General features: G+C 44.5%; 1 protein-coding gene across 2 annotated transcripts in view; it reads left to right on the top strand.

Moving 5' to 3' along the window:
• LOC124622118 (neuroendocrine convertase 1-like) overlaps positions 1-15,832 on the top strand; it is a 497,126-nt gene that overhangs the window by 309,566 nt on the left and 171,728 nt on the right. For both annotated transcript variants that reach the window (XM_047147727.1, XM_047147728.1), the window contains exons 5-6: positions 746-892; positions 10,897-11,062. In XM_047147727.1, coding sequence (XP_047003683.1) covers positions 746-892; positions 10,897-11,062 — 313 coding nt within the window. The remainder of the gene's footprint in view (positions 1-745; positions 893-10,896; positions 11,063-15,832) is intronic.

A 15,832-nucleotide genomic window follows, 5' to 3' on the forward strand; every position in this document is an offset into this window, starting at 1 on the left:
GATTCGAACCTGCGACGGTAATAGTCGCGAGGTTCCGGACTGAAGCGCCTAGAACCGCACGGCCACCGCGGCCGGCTGTGTAGTAATCCAAAAGACAATGGATGACTGTAAACAAGTGATATGAGTACCCAGTGACATCTCGATGGAGAAGTTTTAGTTTGGAAAATTCCTTGAGAACGTTATCTGTCATCACTTGAGGCGCCAAGAGTTACGTGCGGAGGTGAAAGTATTACGGTAAGGGGGTGTCTTCCATAGTTATGGTGTGGTTTCCTTATTGCGCTGCAGAAAACGCTAAATGCGAAAGGACACGCTGACTGTTTACAGCATTGTGTACTGCATACAGCAACATAACAGTGCAGAGTCGGTAACTGTTTGTTTCAGCATGACAATGCCCCGTCATAAAGCAGTATCTTTGAGGAAATGATTTGTGGAGATCAGTATTTATAAATGGGACTAGCCTGCCCACAGTCCTGATCTAAACCTTTACGATCAGTTACAACTTGGACATAGCGTCCTGCATCAGTACCTTCCCTGATTTCGTATCTTGAGAAAGACTGAGCTGCCGTATCTCCACAGACGTTTGGACAATCCGTTGAAAGTTTTCCCAGCTGAGTTAGATCCGACACAAACGAGAAGGATGGATACACCCCACACTGTTGTCCACTAGCAGGTGTCTAGACACTTCTGAAGAGGCAGTGTATTTCGAGGCTTTACATCAGCAGTGACGATCATTATTCTTCCGCAGAGGGACACCCGCACGCGGCCAGACCTGCCCAAGCTGGACCTGCACGTGCTGCCTGTGTACGCGGCGGGCGTCACCGGCAGGGGTGTCCGCGTTGTCGTGCTGGACGACGGCGTGGAGAGGACGCACGACGACCTGCGCGACAACTACGTGAGTACCCCAATCCCCCACCTGCTGCCTGCACGCCTGCTGCTGGTGTTACGCTGCAACGTACACACCGCGTTATGTGAGTAAAGTAGCTCAGTAATCTAACTGTCTTACGGTGGATGTACGAGTATAACAGACGAAGCCATCGATCACAAATATTCAAACTTTATTCTGTTTAATCTTTCATTTTGATCCCTTCGGCTCCCGCATTACGTCTAATACTTTTCTTACATTAGTTACCTCTATGTTGAGCGAGATGACATAGCAAAATTATTGTCTTCCTTTTACAAGAATGTTGCGTATTCAGAATGTGATTTTCACTCTGCAGCGGAGTGTGCGCTGATATGAAACTTCCTGGCAGATTAAAACTGTATGCCGGACCGAGACTTGAACTCGAGACCTTTCCCTTTCGCGGGCAAGTGCTCTACCATCTGAGCTACCCAAGCACGACTCACGCCCCCCCCCCCCCCCCTTCCTCACAGCTTTCCTTCTGACAGTGTCTCGTCTCCTACCTTCCACACTTTATAGAAGCTCTCCTGCTAACCTTGCAGAACTAGCACTCCTGAAGGTAAGGATATTGCGGAGACATAGCTTAGTCACAGCCTCGGGGATGTTTCCAGAATGAGATTTTTTCACTCTGCAGCGGAGTGTACGCTGATATGAAACTTCCTGGCAGATCAAAACTGTGTGCCGGACCGAGACTTGAACTCCGGACTTTTGCCTTTCGCGGGCAAGTGCTCTAGGCTCTCCAAGGTTCGCAGGAGACGAGGTACTGACAGAAGTAAAGCTGTGAGGAGGGGACGTGCGTCGTGCTTGGGTGTCTCACATGGTAGAGCACTTGCCCGCGAAAGGCAAAGGTCCCGAGTTCGAATCTCGGTCCGGCACACAGTTTTAATCTGCCAGGAAGTTTCATGTTGCGTGTTAATTACTAGAAACCTGGAAAGCAAGAAAACGAAATAAAATCAAACTGCATTCAGGAAGTTACCAGAGACGCTGGTTTTGTGCTGATAAGAAATTTCGAGAACTGCACTTCGCAATGATACATCACTTGGTACAAGTCACTCATTTTGAAGTATTTTCTAAAATTATAGGGGAACTTTATTGTTAATAACGGTAAGCAAAATATATATAATAGTTCTGTGAAGGAAATTTCGGAACATTGTAGAGCGGATGCTTGGAGAAGAGCAAGGTAGCTTTACGAACTAATAACATATAGATGCCATATTTATAGACGGATAGTCAATAGAGAAAAGAATACATGTTAACTTTCCCTTGTATTTGATAGTCCCATCTTGAAAAAGTTTGCCGGCCGCGGTGGTCTTGCGGTTAAGGCGCTCAGTCAGGAACCGCGAGACTGCTACGGTCGCAGGTTCGAATCCTGCCTCGGGCATGGATGTGTGTGATGTCCTTAGGTTAGTTAGGTTTAAGTAGTTCTAAGTTCTAGGGGACTGATGAGCACAGCTGTTAAGTCCCATAGTGCTCAGAGCCATTTGAACCACTTTTTTTGAAAAAGTTTATGACTGAATCAAAAGACATTTACGGTGGCCAGTACTAGAAAATTACCACGTTCCAGGCGATTTAGTTAATGAAGTAAAGTGCTAATTCCAACCCTCACTCATCAAAACAGAATTGGTCCAGTAACTATATTAACTACGAATTCTGTGAAGGACGTCTTCTAGCGCCAGTGTTATTTGTTACCTATAACGGCTAAAAAATCCAGGAAATGAAAGAAACTAATCCATGAGATACAAAAATTGAAGAAGCTCGTTGTTGCGATTATTATTATTTGCAGACGGCTGAAAGTGAAGATAATTTATAAAGGTCTATATTCAACATAGAAAAATTTTTTTGGATGAAGTCTTTCAAGACAAACTAACGATCGATTACAGAATAAGTAACATACTTTGCGTTTCGGGAGCTGTAGTTCCTTATTTACAAACCAAACAGACAGAAAATAATTTGACGAAGCACTATTAATTAAATGGAATATTAAAAATTAACCCGTTAAACAAATGACAAAATAAATACAAACAGGTTTCAAAAAAATCTTCAAATGTGTGTAAAACCTTATGGGACTTAGCTGCTAAGGTCATCAATCCCTAACCTTACACAATACTTAACCTAAAGTATCCTAAGGACAAACACACACACACCAATGACCGAGGGAGGACTCGAACCTCCGCCGGGACCAGCCGTACAGTCTATAACTGCAGCGCCTTAGACCAGGTAACATAATGTAATATCAAAACTGACTCTTCTACAGTGACTTTATGATGGACCCTTTATGAATGTGATAAAACTAGAACAAACCGCGCACAGCTCAGGTTTTTACGTTCCCTAAGTGGCATAATACTGAGAACGCCAGAGAGGAAAGAAAGCATAAGACAATAGTGGCATCCAGAAGAATGGTACGTGGTGTACAAACGCACCAACCTAAATAGCATGAACATGTTACTAGGATGGGGATAGGTTGCCAAGTGAACTTCTTAATTAATCAATCTCAAGGAACGAGAAATTATAAAACCTTGTCATCGATAGATTGAAATGTATGTGTAGGTCCAGTCGTAGCACAGGAGATATTCAGTGCTGCTAATGGATGGTGATGGTCGCCAGTTACCTTATTTAACTTATTAAGTTACAGCTCTGACCACAATCTATTGGTTATGAACTGTAGATTAAAATTGAAGAAATTGCAAAAAGGTGGGAATTTAAGGAGATGGGACCTGGATAAACTGACTAAACCAGAGGTTGTACAGAGTTTCAGGGACAGCATAAGGGAACAATTGACAGGAATGGGGGAAAGAAATACAGTAGAAGACGAATGGGCAGCTCTGAGGGATGAAGTAGTGAAGGCAGCAGAGGATCAAGTAGGTAAAACGACGAGGACTAGTAGAGATCCCTGGGTAACAGAAGAAATATTGAAATTAATTGATGAAAGGAGAAAATATAAAAATGCAGTAAATGAAAAAGGCAAAAAGGAATACAAACGTCTCAAAAATGAGATCGACAGGAAGTGCAAAATGGCTAAGCAGGCATGGCCAGAGGGCAAATGTAAGGATGTAGAGGCTTATCTCACTAGGGGTAAGATAGATACAGCCTACAGGAAGATTAAAGAGACCTTTGGAGAAAAGAGAACCACTTGTACGAATATCAAGAGCTCAGATGGAAACCCAGTTCTAAGCAAAGAGGGGAAAGCAGAATTGTGGAAGGAGTATATAGAGGGTCTGTACAAGGGCGATATACTTGAGGACAATATTATGGAAATGGAAGAGGATGTAGATGAAGATGAAATGAGAGATACGATACTGCGTGTAGAGTTTGACAGAGCACTGAAAGACCTGAGTCGAAACAAGGCCCCGGGAGTAGACAACATTCCATTAGAACTACTGACGGCCTTGGGAGAGCCAGTCCTGACAAAACTCTACGATCTGGTGAGCAAGATGTATGAGACAGGCGAAATACCCTCAGACTTCAAGAAGAATACAATAATTCCAATCCCAAAGAAAGCAGGTGTTGACAGATGTGAAAATTACCGAACTATCAGTTTAATAAGCCACAGCTGCAAAATACTAACGCGAATTATTTAAAGACGAATGGAAAAACTGGTAGAAGCCGACCTCGGAGAAGATCAGTTTGGATTCCGTAGAAATGTTGGAACACGTGAGGCAATACTGACCTTACGACTTGTCTTCGAAGAAACATTAAGGAAAGGCAAACGTACGTTTCTAGCATTTGTAGACTTAGATAAAGCTTTTGACAATGTTGACTGGAATACTCTCTTTCAAATTCTAAAGGTGGCAGGGGTAAAATACAGGGAACGAGAGGCTATTTACAATTTGCACAGAAACCAGATGGCAGTTATAAGAGTCGAGGGACATGAAAGGGAAGCAGCGGCTGGAAAGGTAGTGAGACAGGGTTGTAGCCTCTCCCCGATGCTTTTCAATCTGTATATTGAGCAAGCAGTAAAGGAAACAAAAGAAAAATTCGGAGTAGGAATTAAAATCCATGGAGAAGAAATAAAAACTTTGAGGTTCGCCGATGACATTGCAATTCTGTCAGAGACATCAAAGGACTTGGAAGAGCAGTTGAACGGAATGGACAGTGTCTTGAAATGAGGATATAAGATGAACATCAACAAAAGCAAAGCGCGGATAATGGAATGTGGTCGAATTAAGTCGGGTGATGCTCAGGGAATTAGATTAGGGAATGTGACACTTAAAGTAGTAAAGGAGTTTTGCTATTTGGGGAGCAAAATAACTGATGATGGTCGAAGTAGAGAGGATGTAAAATGTAGACTGGCAATGGCAAGGAATGCGTTTCTGAAGAAGAGAAATTTGTTAACATCGAGTATAGATTTAAGTGTCAGGAAGTCGTTTCTGAAAGTATTTGTATGGAGTGTAGCCATGTATGGAAGTGAAACATGGATAATAAGTAGTTTGGACAAGAAGAGAATAGAAGCTTTCGAAATGTGGTGTTACAGAAGAATGTTGAAGATTAGGTGGGTAGATCACGTAACTAATGAGGAGGTATTGAATAGGATTGGGGAGAAGAGAAGTTTGTGGCACAACTTGACTAGAAGAAGGGATCGGTTGGTAGGACATGTCCTGAGGCATCAAGGGATCACAAATTCAGCATTGGAGGGCAGCGTGGAGGGTAAAAATCGTAGAAGGAGACCAAGAGATGAATACACAAAGCAGATTCAGAAGGATGTAGGCTGCAGTAGGTACTGGGAGATGAAGGAGCTTGCACAGGATAGATTAGCATGGAGAGCTGCATCAAATCAGTCTCAGGACTGAACACCACAACAACACCAATAACAACAACAACAACAAGTTATAGCTCATTTACTTCATTATTAATTCCACAAAGTTTCTCACAGAACGCTATCCCCTTGCCTCAACTTTTAAAAATGATGACGAACGAACGTAATCACCATGCATCGTTACCATTGAACTACAGAATCTTCTGCAGATGCTAATTTGGAAAAGTTTCTAAGCACTGACAATGAGAGGAATTTGTCAGTCGGGCTCCACAACGTATTCAAACCGACCTGCATAGGATAAAAAAGAGTTTAAGACTCAGCACAGACAGACGATGTCTTCTTTTGCGTTTAACTGACACCGATTGACTCTTTGTGCCACCATTTATTCTGCATTTGACCTCTCCACCGGCATCGTAAATGTCATTTATGAATCCAGGATATTAACTACTTTTAAACAACAGTCTCACAAAAGGTCTCCTTACACAGCTGAATGCATGCCTCGGTTCTGTGTAATAATGTTTTCAATGTACAGTATACTGTTGAATTTAATTATTAAAAAAACCAAATGGACTTGAAGCAATATTTAATAAATGATGAACTAGGGTTGTGAGTTGTGTTACGAAATCAGGGAATGAGTTTCATGATATTGGAGGGTGCCACAGAGGACCAACGCTGTAGGGGAACACAATGATTACAATATATACAACGTATAAATATGTTGTGTGTAGGTTCTGATGAGGTGAAGCGATTGGTATCACAATGAAATTGTGACTGGTCGCCTCAAAACAGACGACTTCTGCCGTTCCTCCATCCCATCAAAGAAAGCGAAGCAAACAAGATGTAATGACGAATTAGAAACAGAAGTCACTGTCACTAATTGCATTATCTACCGGTCATTACATTCACCACACAGGTGCACGATGATCACGATACACTTCTTGTAGTGTGATACCAATGAAACCAATGCAACGTGTATGCAATAGATGGTGTAATAAATGGCGATCTAGCTTACACACTGGTAGCCAAAATTAAAGTAACAAACGGAAATTTGGCAAGGTGGCGTTTATTTTGCCACAAAACAGTATCAACAGTTGATAGTAGTAGAAACGAAGAAAAGAGAACGTAAACAACTCAACATGCAAACTGATAGACAAAATCGTTCTTCGAGTCTTCCAACTTAAAGGATTTGCCCACACATTCCGACAACTGGTTAATGTGCTCGGTATGGGGTGTGACCACATCTGGCAGCAATACAGGCTGACCAGGCTGACAGCTTTGTCTCATGCTGTGAATAATGTCGTCAGTATCACGTTGAGACAATAACGCCCATTCTTGCTGCAGGGCTGCTCGCAAGTCTTGGAGAGTCGTTGGTGGATGCTGACGTGATGAAACCCGTCTCCCTAGTGCATGCCAGGCATGCACCATGATATATCTTCCGCTTCCAAAGAAACATCAACAACCCGTGGTCCATGAGTCGAGCATTATCGTCCATCAGTACGAAGTCGGGGCCCACAGCGTCTCCCAACAATCTCACATGAGATCCCAAGATCTTGTCACGATACCTGACACCAGTTAAACCTTTCCGATTCACATGTACAAGAGCTGTTCGAGTTGTCAATGTATTCCTTGCCCAAACTATTAGGGATCCTTCTCGATATCGGTCTTTTTCCACAATTTTTGGGTCCCGAAATCGTGTTGCACCTTACTTCCACATGCGAATCCGTTGAGAATAACTCTCAACACTAAATTGGGACTCATCTGTGAAAAGAACATTAGCCCCCTGTTCGACCACTCAGGTGGCATGTTGGCGGCTCCACTCTAAAGGTTCCCTTCTTTAAAGACACTCCAGAAACAAACAGCAGGTCTCCAACAACAAAGGCCACTCTGCTTGCCTTCCGCACACCGTTTGTCTCGATACAAACCGTGCAGAGGATGCCAGTTGCAGTGCAGTACCAAAGCGGTACCGTCGTGCCCTTACAGTCAAATAATGGTCCACTCTTTCTGTCACACGTGGTCGGCCTGTCCTGGTCTCCGGGATACAGTTTCGGTCTCTATAAATTGTCACCTCATCCGAGAGTCAACAGAATGATCCACATTAAGCCATTGGCCCATATCAGTTTTCGACTGTCCTGTTTCCATTCTTCCTATGGCCCTCGACCACATAGGGTCTGGTAGGCGTCTTTTGTGTACCATACTGCACCGTCTTTGGCTGTGTACACAGCGATTGTGGATGTGGGACTTCCCGACGAATATTACCCCCGTTTATGGGTGCCCTGACGTCATCGCTGGCTTGGTTGTCCGTTGACCGGAATGCCTTCATCCGTCTGGAACACGATCGTACTGACATCTGTTTAATTTTGGATACCAGTGTATATTTTACGTTATACATCTGCACGTTCTGGGGCCCCAGTGTTTCCACAACGGCAGGTTCCTAGCCGTCTGAGTTTGATTCTTTCGCACTGTGTCGGATCCGGACGAGTCCAGAAATCCGGAACAGACCACTAGATGTCACGGGAGTCGAACTCGACAGTATAAAAGAAGGCGGGGAGTGCTGCCAGAAGAGAAGCAGTAATAGCAGAATGGTTCGATCAGGTGAGCTCAGTGACTTCGAGCGTGACTGGTTACTGGATGTCACTTGAGTAACTAATCCATCAGGGACATTTCAATACTTCTAAAGCTGCCCAAGGCAACTGCTTGTGATCTCATTGTGAAGTGTAAACGCAAAGGGATAACTACAGTTACACCAAGACCAGGTAGAACTCATACACTGACGGACAGGTACCGTCGAGCATAGTGAAGGGTGGTTGTGAAAAATCGCATGAAATCAGATGAATGAATCACTCATGAGTTTCAATGTGACAGTCCAGCTACCACAATGACTGTGCATAGGTAGTTAAAAAGAATGGGGTACAGTGGTCAAGGTAACTCCTCAAACGTCACACATTCCCGTAGTCAATGCTAAGCTTTGCTAGAGGTGGTGTAAAGAGTGACATCAACGGAAAGTGGATGACTGAAAATGAGTGATTTTGAGTGATGAATCACACTACAGCCAGTGGGAACCAGACTAAATGGTTTGGCGAATGTTTGGAGAACATTGTAGACCGTCATTTGTAGTGTCAACAGTGAATTCAGAGGAGGTTGTGTTAGGGTGTGGCCCCTTTTATGCGCTTAAAGGAAACGTTAATTGCTGAAGGATATACCACATTTTTCAGTATTGTCTACTGCGGAGAAAATCGTAAATCAGTATGCTACGACACCAAGCGTACCTAATGTGTTCAAAAACGCCGCGCGTAAAAACGGTTTTTTACGGTGTTCATACCACGAGGTCGATTCGTTATAGAGAAGTAGCGTAATGTGTTTTGGATAGTTCTTGGGCTAGACACCATTTGTATACCCAACAAAAGGATCGTCTTAGTGCCACTATCTTATAGTGTGCACATTACACTATTACTATACTATACTATTACTATAGTATGCACATTACACTATCCTGCTTATGCAAATGGGGCAAATCTGTTGGTTCTTTTTACATTTGATGTGGCCTGCGATGGTCTTGACGGGACTTGTGGAGGCAGCATTGGTTCATGGGCGGTGCCTCGGAAAACCGCGGAAAGGGTTTCCTCACCATATTTTCGGCGTCGTCAGAGGACCAAAACCCATCTGAGGGTTTCAAGATGGCTGAATATTTTCGAATATGTTCCTAAGATCCCGATGTCGAGCAAACTCGAAAATTTTCTTGATAATTTTATCCCTTTCCAAGGTACACAGGTTCAAAGTGACAGCTACACATACAATCTGACATGAGGCGAAATCTAAACAATAAATAACCTCAGCAAATTTCTCAAAACTTAACTGCATATTCTCTAGGCATTTCTCTAAGAGAGCTATCTCTCTGTTTTCAAAACTCTTTATCCGTAGTCAAGGAACATCCCAAAATTTTGTTCTTTGGGTACCGATACCCAGCCGGGGTCTCCAAGACGGCTATGCACATCAGACGACAGTAATTTTTACGATGTATTCCAAAGGTCCCGATATCGAATAACCTTGAACATTTTCTTCGTATTTGTATCCGTTTCCGTGATACGGAGCTTCACTGTTATTCTGCTTGTACAAATAAAATAAGTACGTAGTATCCGGTGTAAGGCGAAAACGTAGTTTATAAAGCGACATAGTACTGACAAATGTGCTGTAAAGTGTCTCCGTTATCTACCATGTTGTAGTACTGAAGCACATGCAAATTTTTTTTTTAGCGTAAAAGCCGATATGTCAGCGTTATTTCAAGATCACATAAGTAAACTACCTACATTTTACTGAGCAATACCAGTCTTTTCATGTGAATTGAGCTCTGCTGCAACATGGAAAAGAAGGAACCAGAGGAATTATGCTTCTATCGGAACACGAAAAATAGGAATATGTTCCTGTTTATTTAAAAGACTCTAATCGAAAAGTGGGGTTCCAGCTGCCTCATTCTACTTTCCTCAGCACCTTCAAAAATTTTCCCACAAATTTTTGCACGCCAACATATTCCCGCTGAAAGAAAAGAAGGCAATAGCAGGGGAAAAGGGGCGGAAAAGTAATAAATACTGGAAGGTAGTAGACAGTGGTGGTCTTACAGAACGAGCGAAAGAGACAATGGCAGTGTGAGAAAAAAAGAGGGACACAGTGACAACAGGATATAATTGACAGCAACAGATCATTGGTTCGATAAGAGTGAAGGAGAGCCAGTGATAATGAGAGACAGATTACAAGACAATGACAACGCGGAAGAGAGAGGCAGATACAGCGAGAAGAGACAGCAGCAGTGGGAAGAAAGGAATTATTTATTAGCAGTAAGCGGCTGTGGTTGCGACACAGGAAATAATGACCGAGAGACACAAAGAGGTAATGACAATCAGTTGCGCTGAATGACGGAGTTAGAAAGGACAACCTGGAGTGGCTGGGTGTCAGCGACCTACAGCGATTGACTAGTGGGTATGAGTTACATTTAGGGGAGCTTGTAGTGAGCTGCATGTTAACAAAAGCACGAATATGTTCGCACGCTAAAATTTTTGGGAGAATTTTTAAAGCTGGTGAGGAAGGTGGAATGGGACAGCTGGTATCCCAATTTTCAGTCAGAGTCTTTTATATAGATAGAAACATTTTTCTGCTGGTAGTTATATCGTAATGTCCTGGTGATTCACGTCTTCGCTCTGATCGAGTAGGGAGATCGCCACTGGTCACTAAAATTGTCGGTGTAACGTTGCAGGATCCGAACATAAGCTTCGATGCCAACGATGACGACCCCGACCCGACGCCACGTTACGACCCGTCGGGCTCCAACGCGCACGGTACTCGCTGCGCCGGCGAGATCGCCATGGCTGCCAACAACGGCAAGTGCGGTGTCGGCGTCGCCTTCAACGCCCGCATCGGAGGTGAGTGGCTTCCACTTCTCTAAAAATTCAAAATTCAAATACAGAACCGCGTCTCAGGTCAACAAGTCCCCTTCATCCACATGCAATTCCTTTCAGCCTAACCATACCATACCGCACTAGCCAGGCACAAGGTACCTGTGTAAACAGCTGATCACTGGCACTTACAGGGGAACATCCCCATCGCACCCCCCTCAGATTTAGTTATAATTTAGCACAGTGGATAGGCCTTGAAAAACTGAACACAGATCAATCGAGAAAACAGGAAGAAGTTGTGTGGAACTATGAAAAAATAAGCAAAATATACTAACTGAGTAGTCCATGTGCAACACATGCAACATCAAGGATAATAGGAGTACAGGGGCGCCGTGGTCCCGTGGTTAGTGTGAACAGCTGCGGAGCGAGAGGTCCTTGGTTCAAGTCTTCCCTCGACTGAAAACTTTACTTTCTTTACTTTCGCAAAGTTATGATCTGTCCGTTCGTTCATTGACGTCTCTGTTCACTGTAATAAGTTTAGTGTCTGTGTTATGCGACCGCACCGCAAAACCGTGCGATTAGTAGACGAAAGGACGTGCCTCTCCAATGGGAACCGAAAACATTTGATCGTAAGGTCATAGGTCAACCGATTCCTCCACAGGAAAACACGACTGATATATTCTACACGACACTGGTGATAGCATGTGCGTCACATGACAGGAATATGTAGTCGACCCACCTAACTTGGCGAGTGGGTAAAAAGATTCTTCTACCTTGCCCGATTCAGGTTTTCTTGTGGATGTGATAATCACTTCCAAAAAATTGATGAAAACATAACAGTGTGTCACATAAACTTCAACAAATGAATGCAACAGTATCACAGTCGCACTGTTTTCTCTGTGCTCTGTCAAAACATATGTTTTTAAGGTTTTAAAATTTTTCCGTGTGTAGACCGTCAAATTCTGCATATGTCCAAGCAAATCTGAACATGTCCTGGAATTTTGCATAGCGAAGTTGATTATGTGTGAGTGCCTGAACTCTGATTAATTGTCTGAAAATGAAAAATTTTCACCCGAGGGAAAATTTGAACCCAGGACCTCTCGTTCCGCAGCTGCTGACGCTAACCATGGGACCACGGCGCTCTAGTGCTCACATCCTCCTTGATGTTGCCTATGTTTAGTATAGACTGCTTAGTTTGTATATTTTGCTTATTTTTTCATAGTTCCACACAATTTCTTCCTGTTTTCTCGATTGATCTGTGTTCAGTTTTTCGAGGCCTATCGACTGTGCCAACTTATAACTGAATCTGAGGGGGCTGCGATGGGGAGGTTCCCTTGTTAGAAACTTTGCTGTCTTCTTCATAGACAGAACAGTAACATTCCACCGAGAAAGCTGCCTCACTAAAATGAAATTAAATGGAGTTCAAAATAAAACCGTAATACATAATGGTACGACATGTCTAAATTAAGCTTTCCAGCATTGTCCTGTAGTTTTCTTTATTGTGACTATGAAACACCGAATGAAATACTTCGTGGTTCCACCGAGGCTCTCTGTTACTCAAATAAAATGATTCATTCGTCTCTGTTGATGCACATTATCTGACCATAGGAATATTATCAGATCTAATGTACAAATGGAACATTTTTTTCTGGTATTTCGTCACATACTTGCCATTTCGTTTCTGTAATGTGTAACTAGAGCCAGTCCAAACAACTATTGCTCACCACGTAATTAATTCGACTCTCAGTGTGCACAGTAAGCGTCGATTTGTTTCCCATACAAATAACAGATTTTTAATCAGAAATTTACCTGCCCATTCGATAGAGCTGTCCGAAATTAGTCTAGCGGAGCTCTGACGGCAAAGGAGTATCGTACACTGGTTGCAGACCACGTACATCCTTTCATGACGATAATGTTTCCCGATAGCAGTGGCATTTTTCATGAAGATAATGCGCCACGTCACAAGGCTAGGAATGTAATGGAGTGGTTCGAGGAACAGAGTGGCGAGTTGCAATTGATGTGCTGGCACACCAACTCGCTAGACCTGAACCCGATCGAACACATCTGGGATGTGACTGGACGTGGCGTCAGAGCTCATCGCCAGTTTCCCCGGAATTTACGGGAATTAGGTCACTTGTGTGTGCAGATATAATAACAGGACCTACCCTCAGCCATACATTTCACATTGGTGTGCGGAAATTCCGTTACAGATTTCTTGTACTGGGAATAAGCGCAGAATATTTTGAATAGGAACCTAGGTCCAGAAACGTCATCCAACGATGCAACGGAACGCGCTGGAGTCTGTAAATGTGAGTGTACGCAGAGTGATTCCGCGATGATGTTACAAACTTTCTAGGATTATGGAGACGAGTAAATAAAGCAATTTGAAGTGTGGGTCCATGGTTCGGAAACGAACGACTCGAAAGTTACAAGCAAAAAATATTCTGAAACCTCTGGCACTGGATTTTTTTTTTTTTTTTTTTTTTTTTTTGTGGTTTTAGGGCGCACAACTTCAATGGTCATTAGCGCCCTGACTACTCTAAGAATACACCGCGAGGCACAAGTTGACCACAAAAACTAAAAGGGAAAACACGATAAAAGACAGACTGACAGGCATAGGATTAAAAAACAGCATCATCAAATGTCCTTAGCGAGGTTTGTCAAATTGATAAAACGAAGAACACGAGCAGCTGCTCGTGGGTCATCCGCTAAAATGGCATCGAAAGTATTTGGCAGGTTAAGATCGAGGCGCAGTGTGTTAAGATCTGGACAGGACATTAAAATGTGTCTAACCGTCAGCAAGTGCCCACATGGGCAGAACGGCGCCGGCGCAGCCGTCAGCAGATGGCGATGGCTGAACCGGCAGTGTCCAATTCTTAACCGGGCTAAAACGACCTCCTCCCGCCGAGAAGGGCGTGAGGAGGACGTCCAAGCCACGGGAAGAGGTTTTCAGGGCCGAAGCTTGTTGTCGGTAAGTGCAGCCCAATCGGCATGCCACAGAGATAAGATGCGCCGACAAATCACCCTGCTAAAATCGGACGAAGGGACGCAACAAAAAGCCGTCCGAGGCTGGAGGACCGCAGCCTTGGCCGCGGCATCTGCAGCTTCGTTCCCAGAGATACCGACATGGCCAGGAACCCACATAAAGCTAACTGGAGAACCGACGTCCACCAGCTGCTGAAGAGAGCGTTGGATCCGGTGGACGAAAGGGTGAACCGGGTACGGATCACTGAGGCTCTGGATGGCGCTCAGGGAATCTGAGCAGATGACATAAGCAGAATGTCGGTGGCGGCAGATGTAAAGAACAGCCTGGTAGAGGGCAAAGAGCTCAGCTGTGAAGACAGAACAATGGCCATGGAGCCGGTATTTGAAACTTTGTGCCTCGACAATAAAGGAACACCCGACCCCGTCATTGGTCTTAGAGCCATCTGTATAAATGAAAGTCATGTCGATGAACTTCGAACGAAGTTCCAAAAAACGGGAGTGGTAGACCGAACCGGGGGTGACCTCTTTTGGGAGCGAGCTGAGGTCAAGGTGAACGCGGACCTGAGCCTGGAGCCAAGGTGGCGTGCGGCTCTCGCCCACTCGAAAGGTTGCAGGGAGTGAAAAATTAAGGTATTGAAGGAGGCGACGAAAGCGAACTCCAGGGGGTAGCAGGGCAGAGACATACAACCCGTATTGACGGTCAAGAGAGTCGTCAAAAAAGGAACGATAAGACGGATGGTCGGGCATTGACAGTAGCCGACAGGCATACCGACAAAGCAGTATATCGCGCCGGTAGGTGAGTGGCAATTCACCAGCGTCAGCATGAAGACTCTCGACGGGACTGGTATAAAATGCTCCGATCGCAAGTCGTAAACCCCGATGTTGTATGGAGTTGAGGCGGCGTAAGATGGATGGCCGTGCAGAGGAGTATACGAAGCTCCCATAATCCAGCTTGGAGCGGACGATCGACCGATATAGACGAAGTAGGACGGTTCGATCCGCTCCCCACGACAGACCACTGAGAACACGGAGGACATTTAAAGAACGGGTACAACGGGCGGCCAAATATGACACATGTGGAGACCAGCTAAGTTTCCTGTCAAATGTAAGGCCTAAAAATTTGGTTGTCTCCACGATTGGGAGAGCAACGGGACCGAGTCGTAAGGACGGTGGGAGAAACTCTTTGTAGCGCCAGAAGTTAATACAGACCGTCTTCTCGGCAGAAAAACGGAAGCCATTGGCGACACTCCAGGAGTAAAGACGGTCAAGAGAACGCTGAAGACAGCGCTCCAGGACACGTGTACACTGCGCGCTGCAATAGATGGTAAAATCGTCCACGAAAAGGGAGCCTGATACATCAGCTGGGAGGCAATCCATCATTGGATTGATCGCGATGGCGAAGAGAGCGACGCTCAAGACTGAGCCCTGTGGCACCCCATTCTCCTGGCGAAAGGTGTCGGACAGGACAGAACCCACACGTACCCTGAACTGTCGATCCATTAAAAAGGAACGAATAAAAAGAGGGAGGCGACCGCGAAGGCCCCATGTATGCATGGTGCGGAGAATGCCCGCCTTCCAACAGGTGTCGTAAGCCTTCTCCAAATCAAAGAACACAGCCGCGGTCGGGCGCTTCCGCAAGAAGTTATTCATAATGAAGGTCGACAAGGTAACCAGATGGTCAACAGCAGAGCGGCGCCTACGAAATCCACATTGTACATTGGTAAGTAGGCGTCGAGACTCGAGCAGCCAAACCAATCGAGAGTTAACCATTCGCTCCATCACTTTACAGACACAGCTGGTAAGCGAGATAGG

Source organism: Schistocerca americana, chromosome 7 (genome assembly GCF_021461395.2).
Source record: "Schistocerca americana isolate TAMUIC-IGC-003095 chromosome 7, iqSchAmer2.1, whole genome shotgun sequence".
Classification (NCBI taxonomy): domain Eukaryota; kingdom Metazoa; phylum Arthropoda; class Insecta; order Orthoptera; family Acrididae; genus Schistocerca; species Schistocerca americana.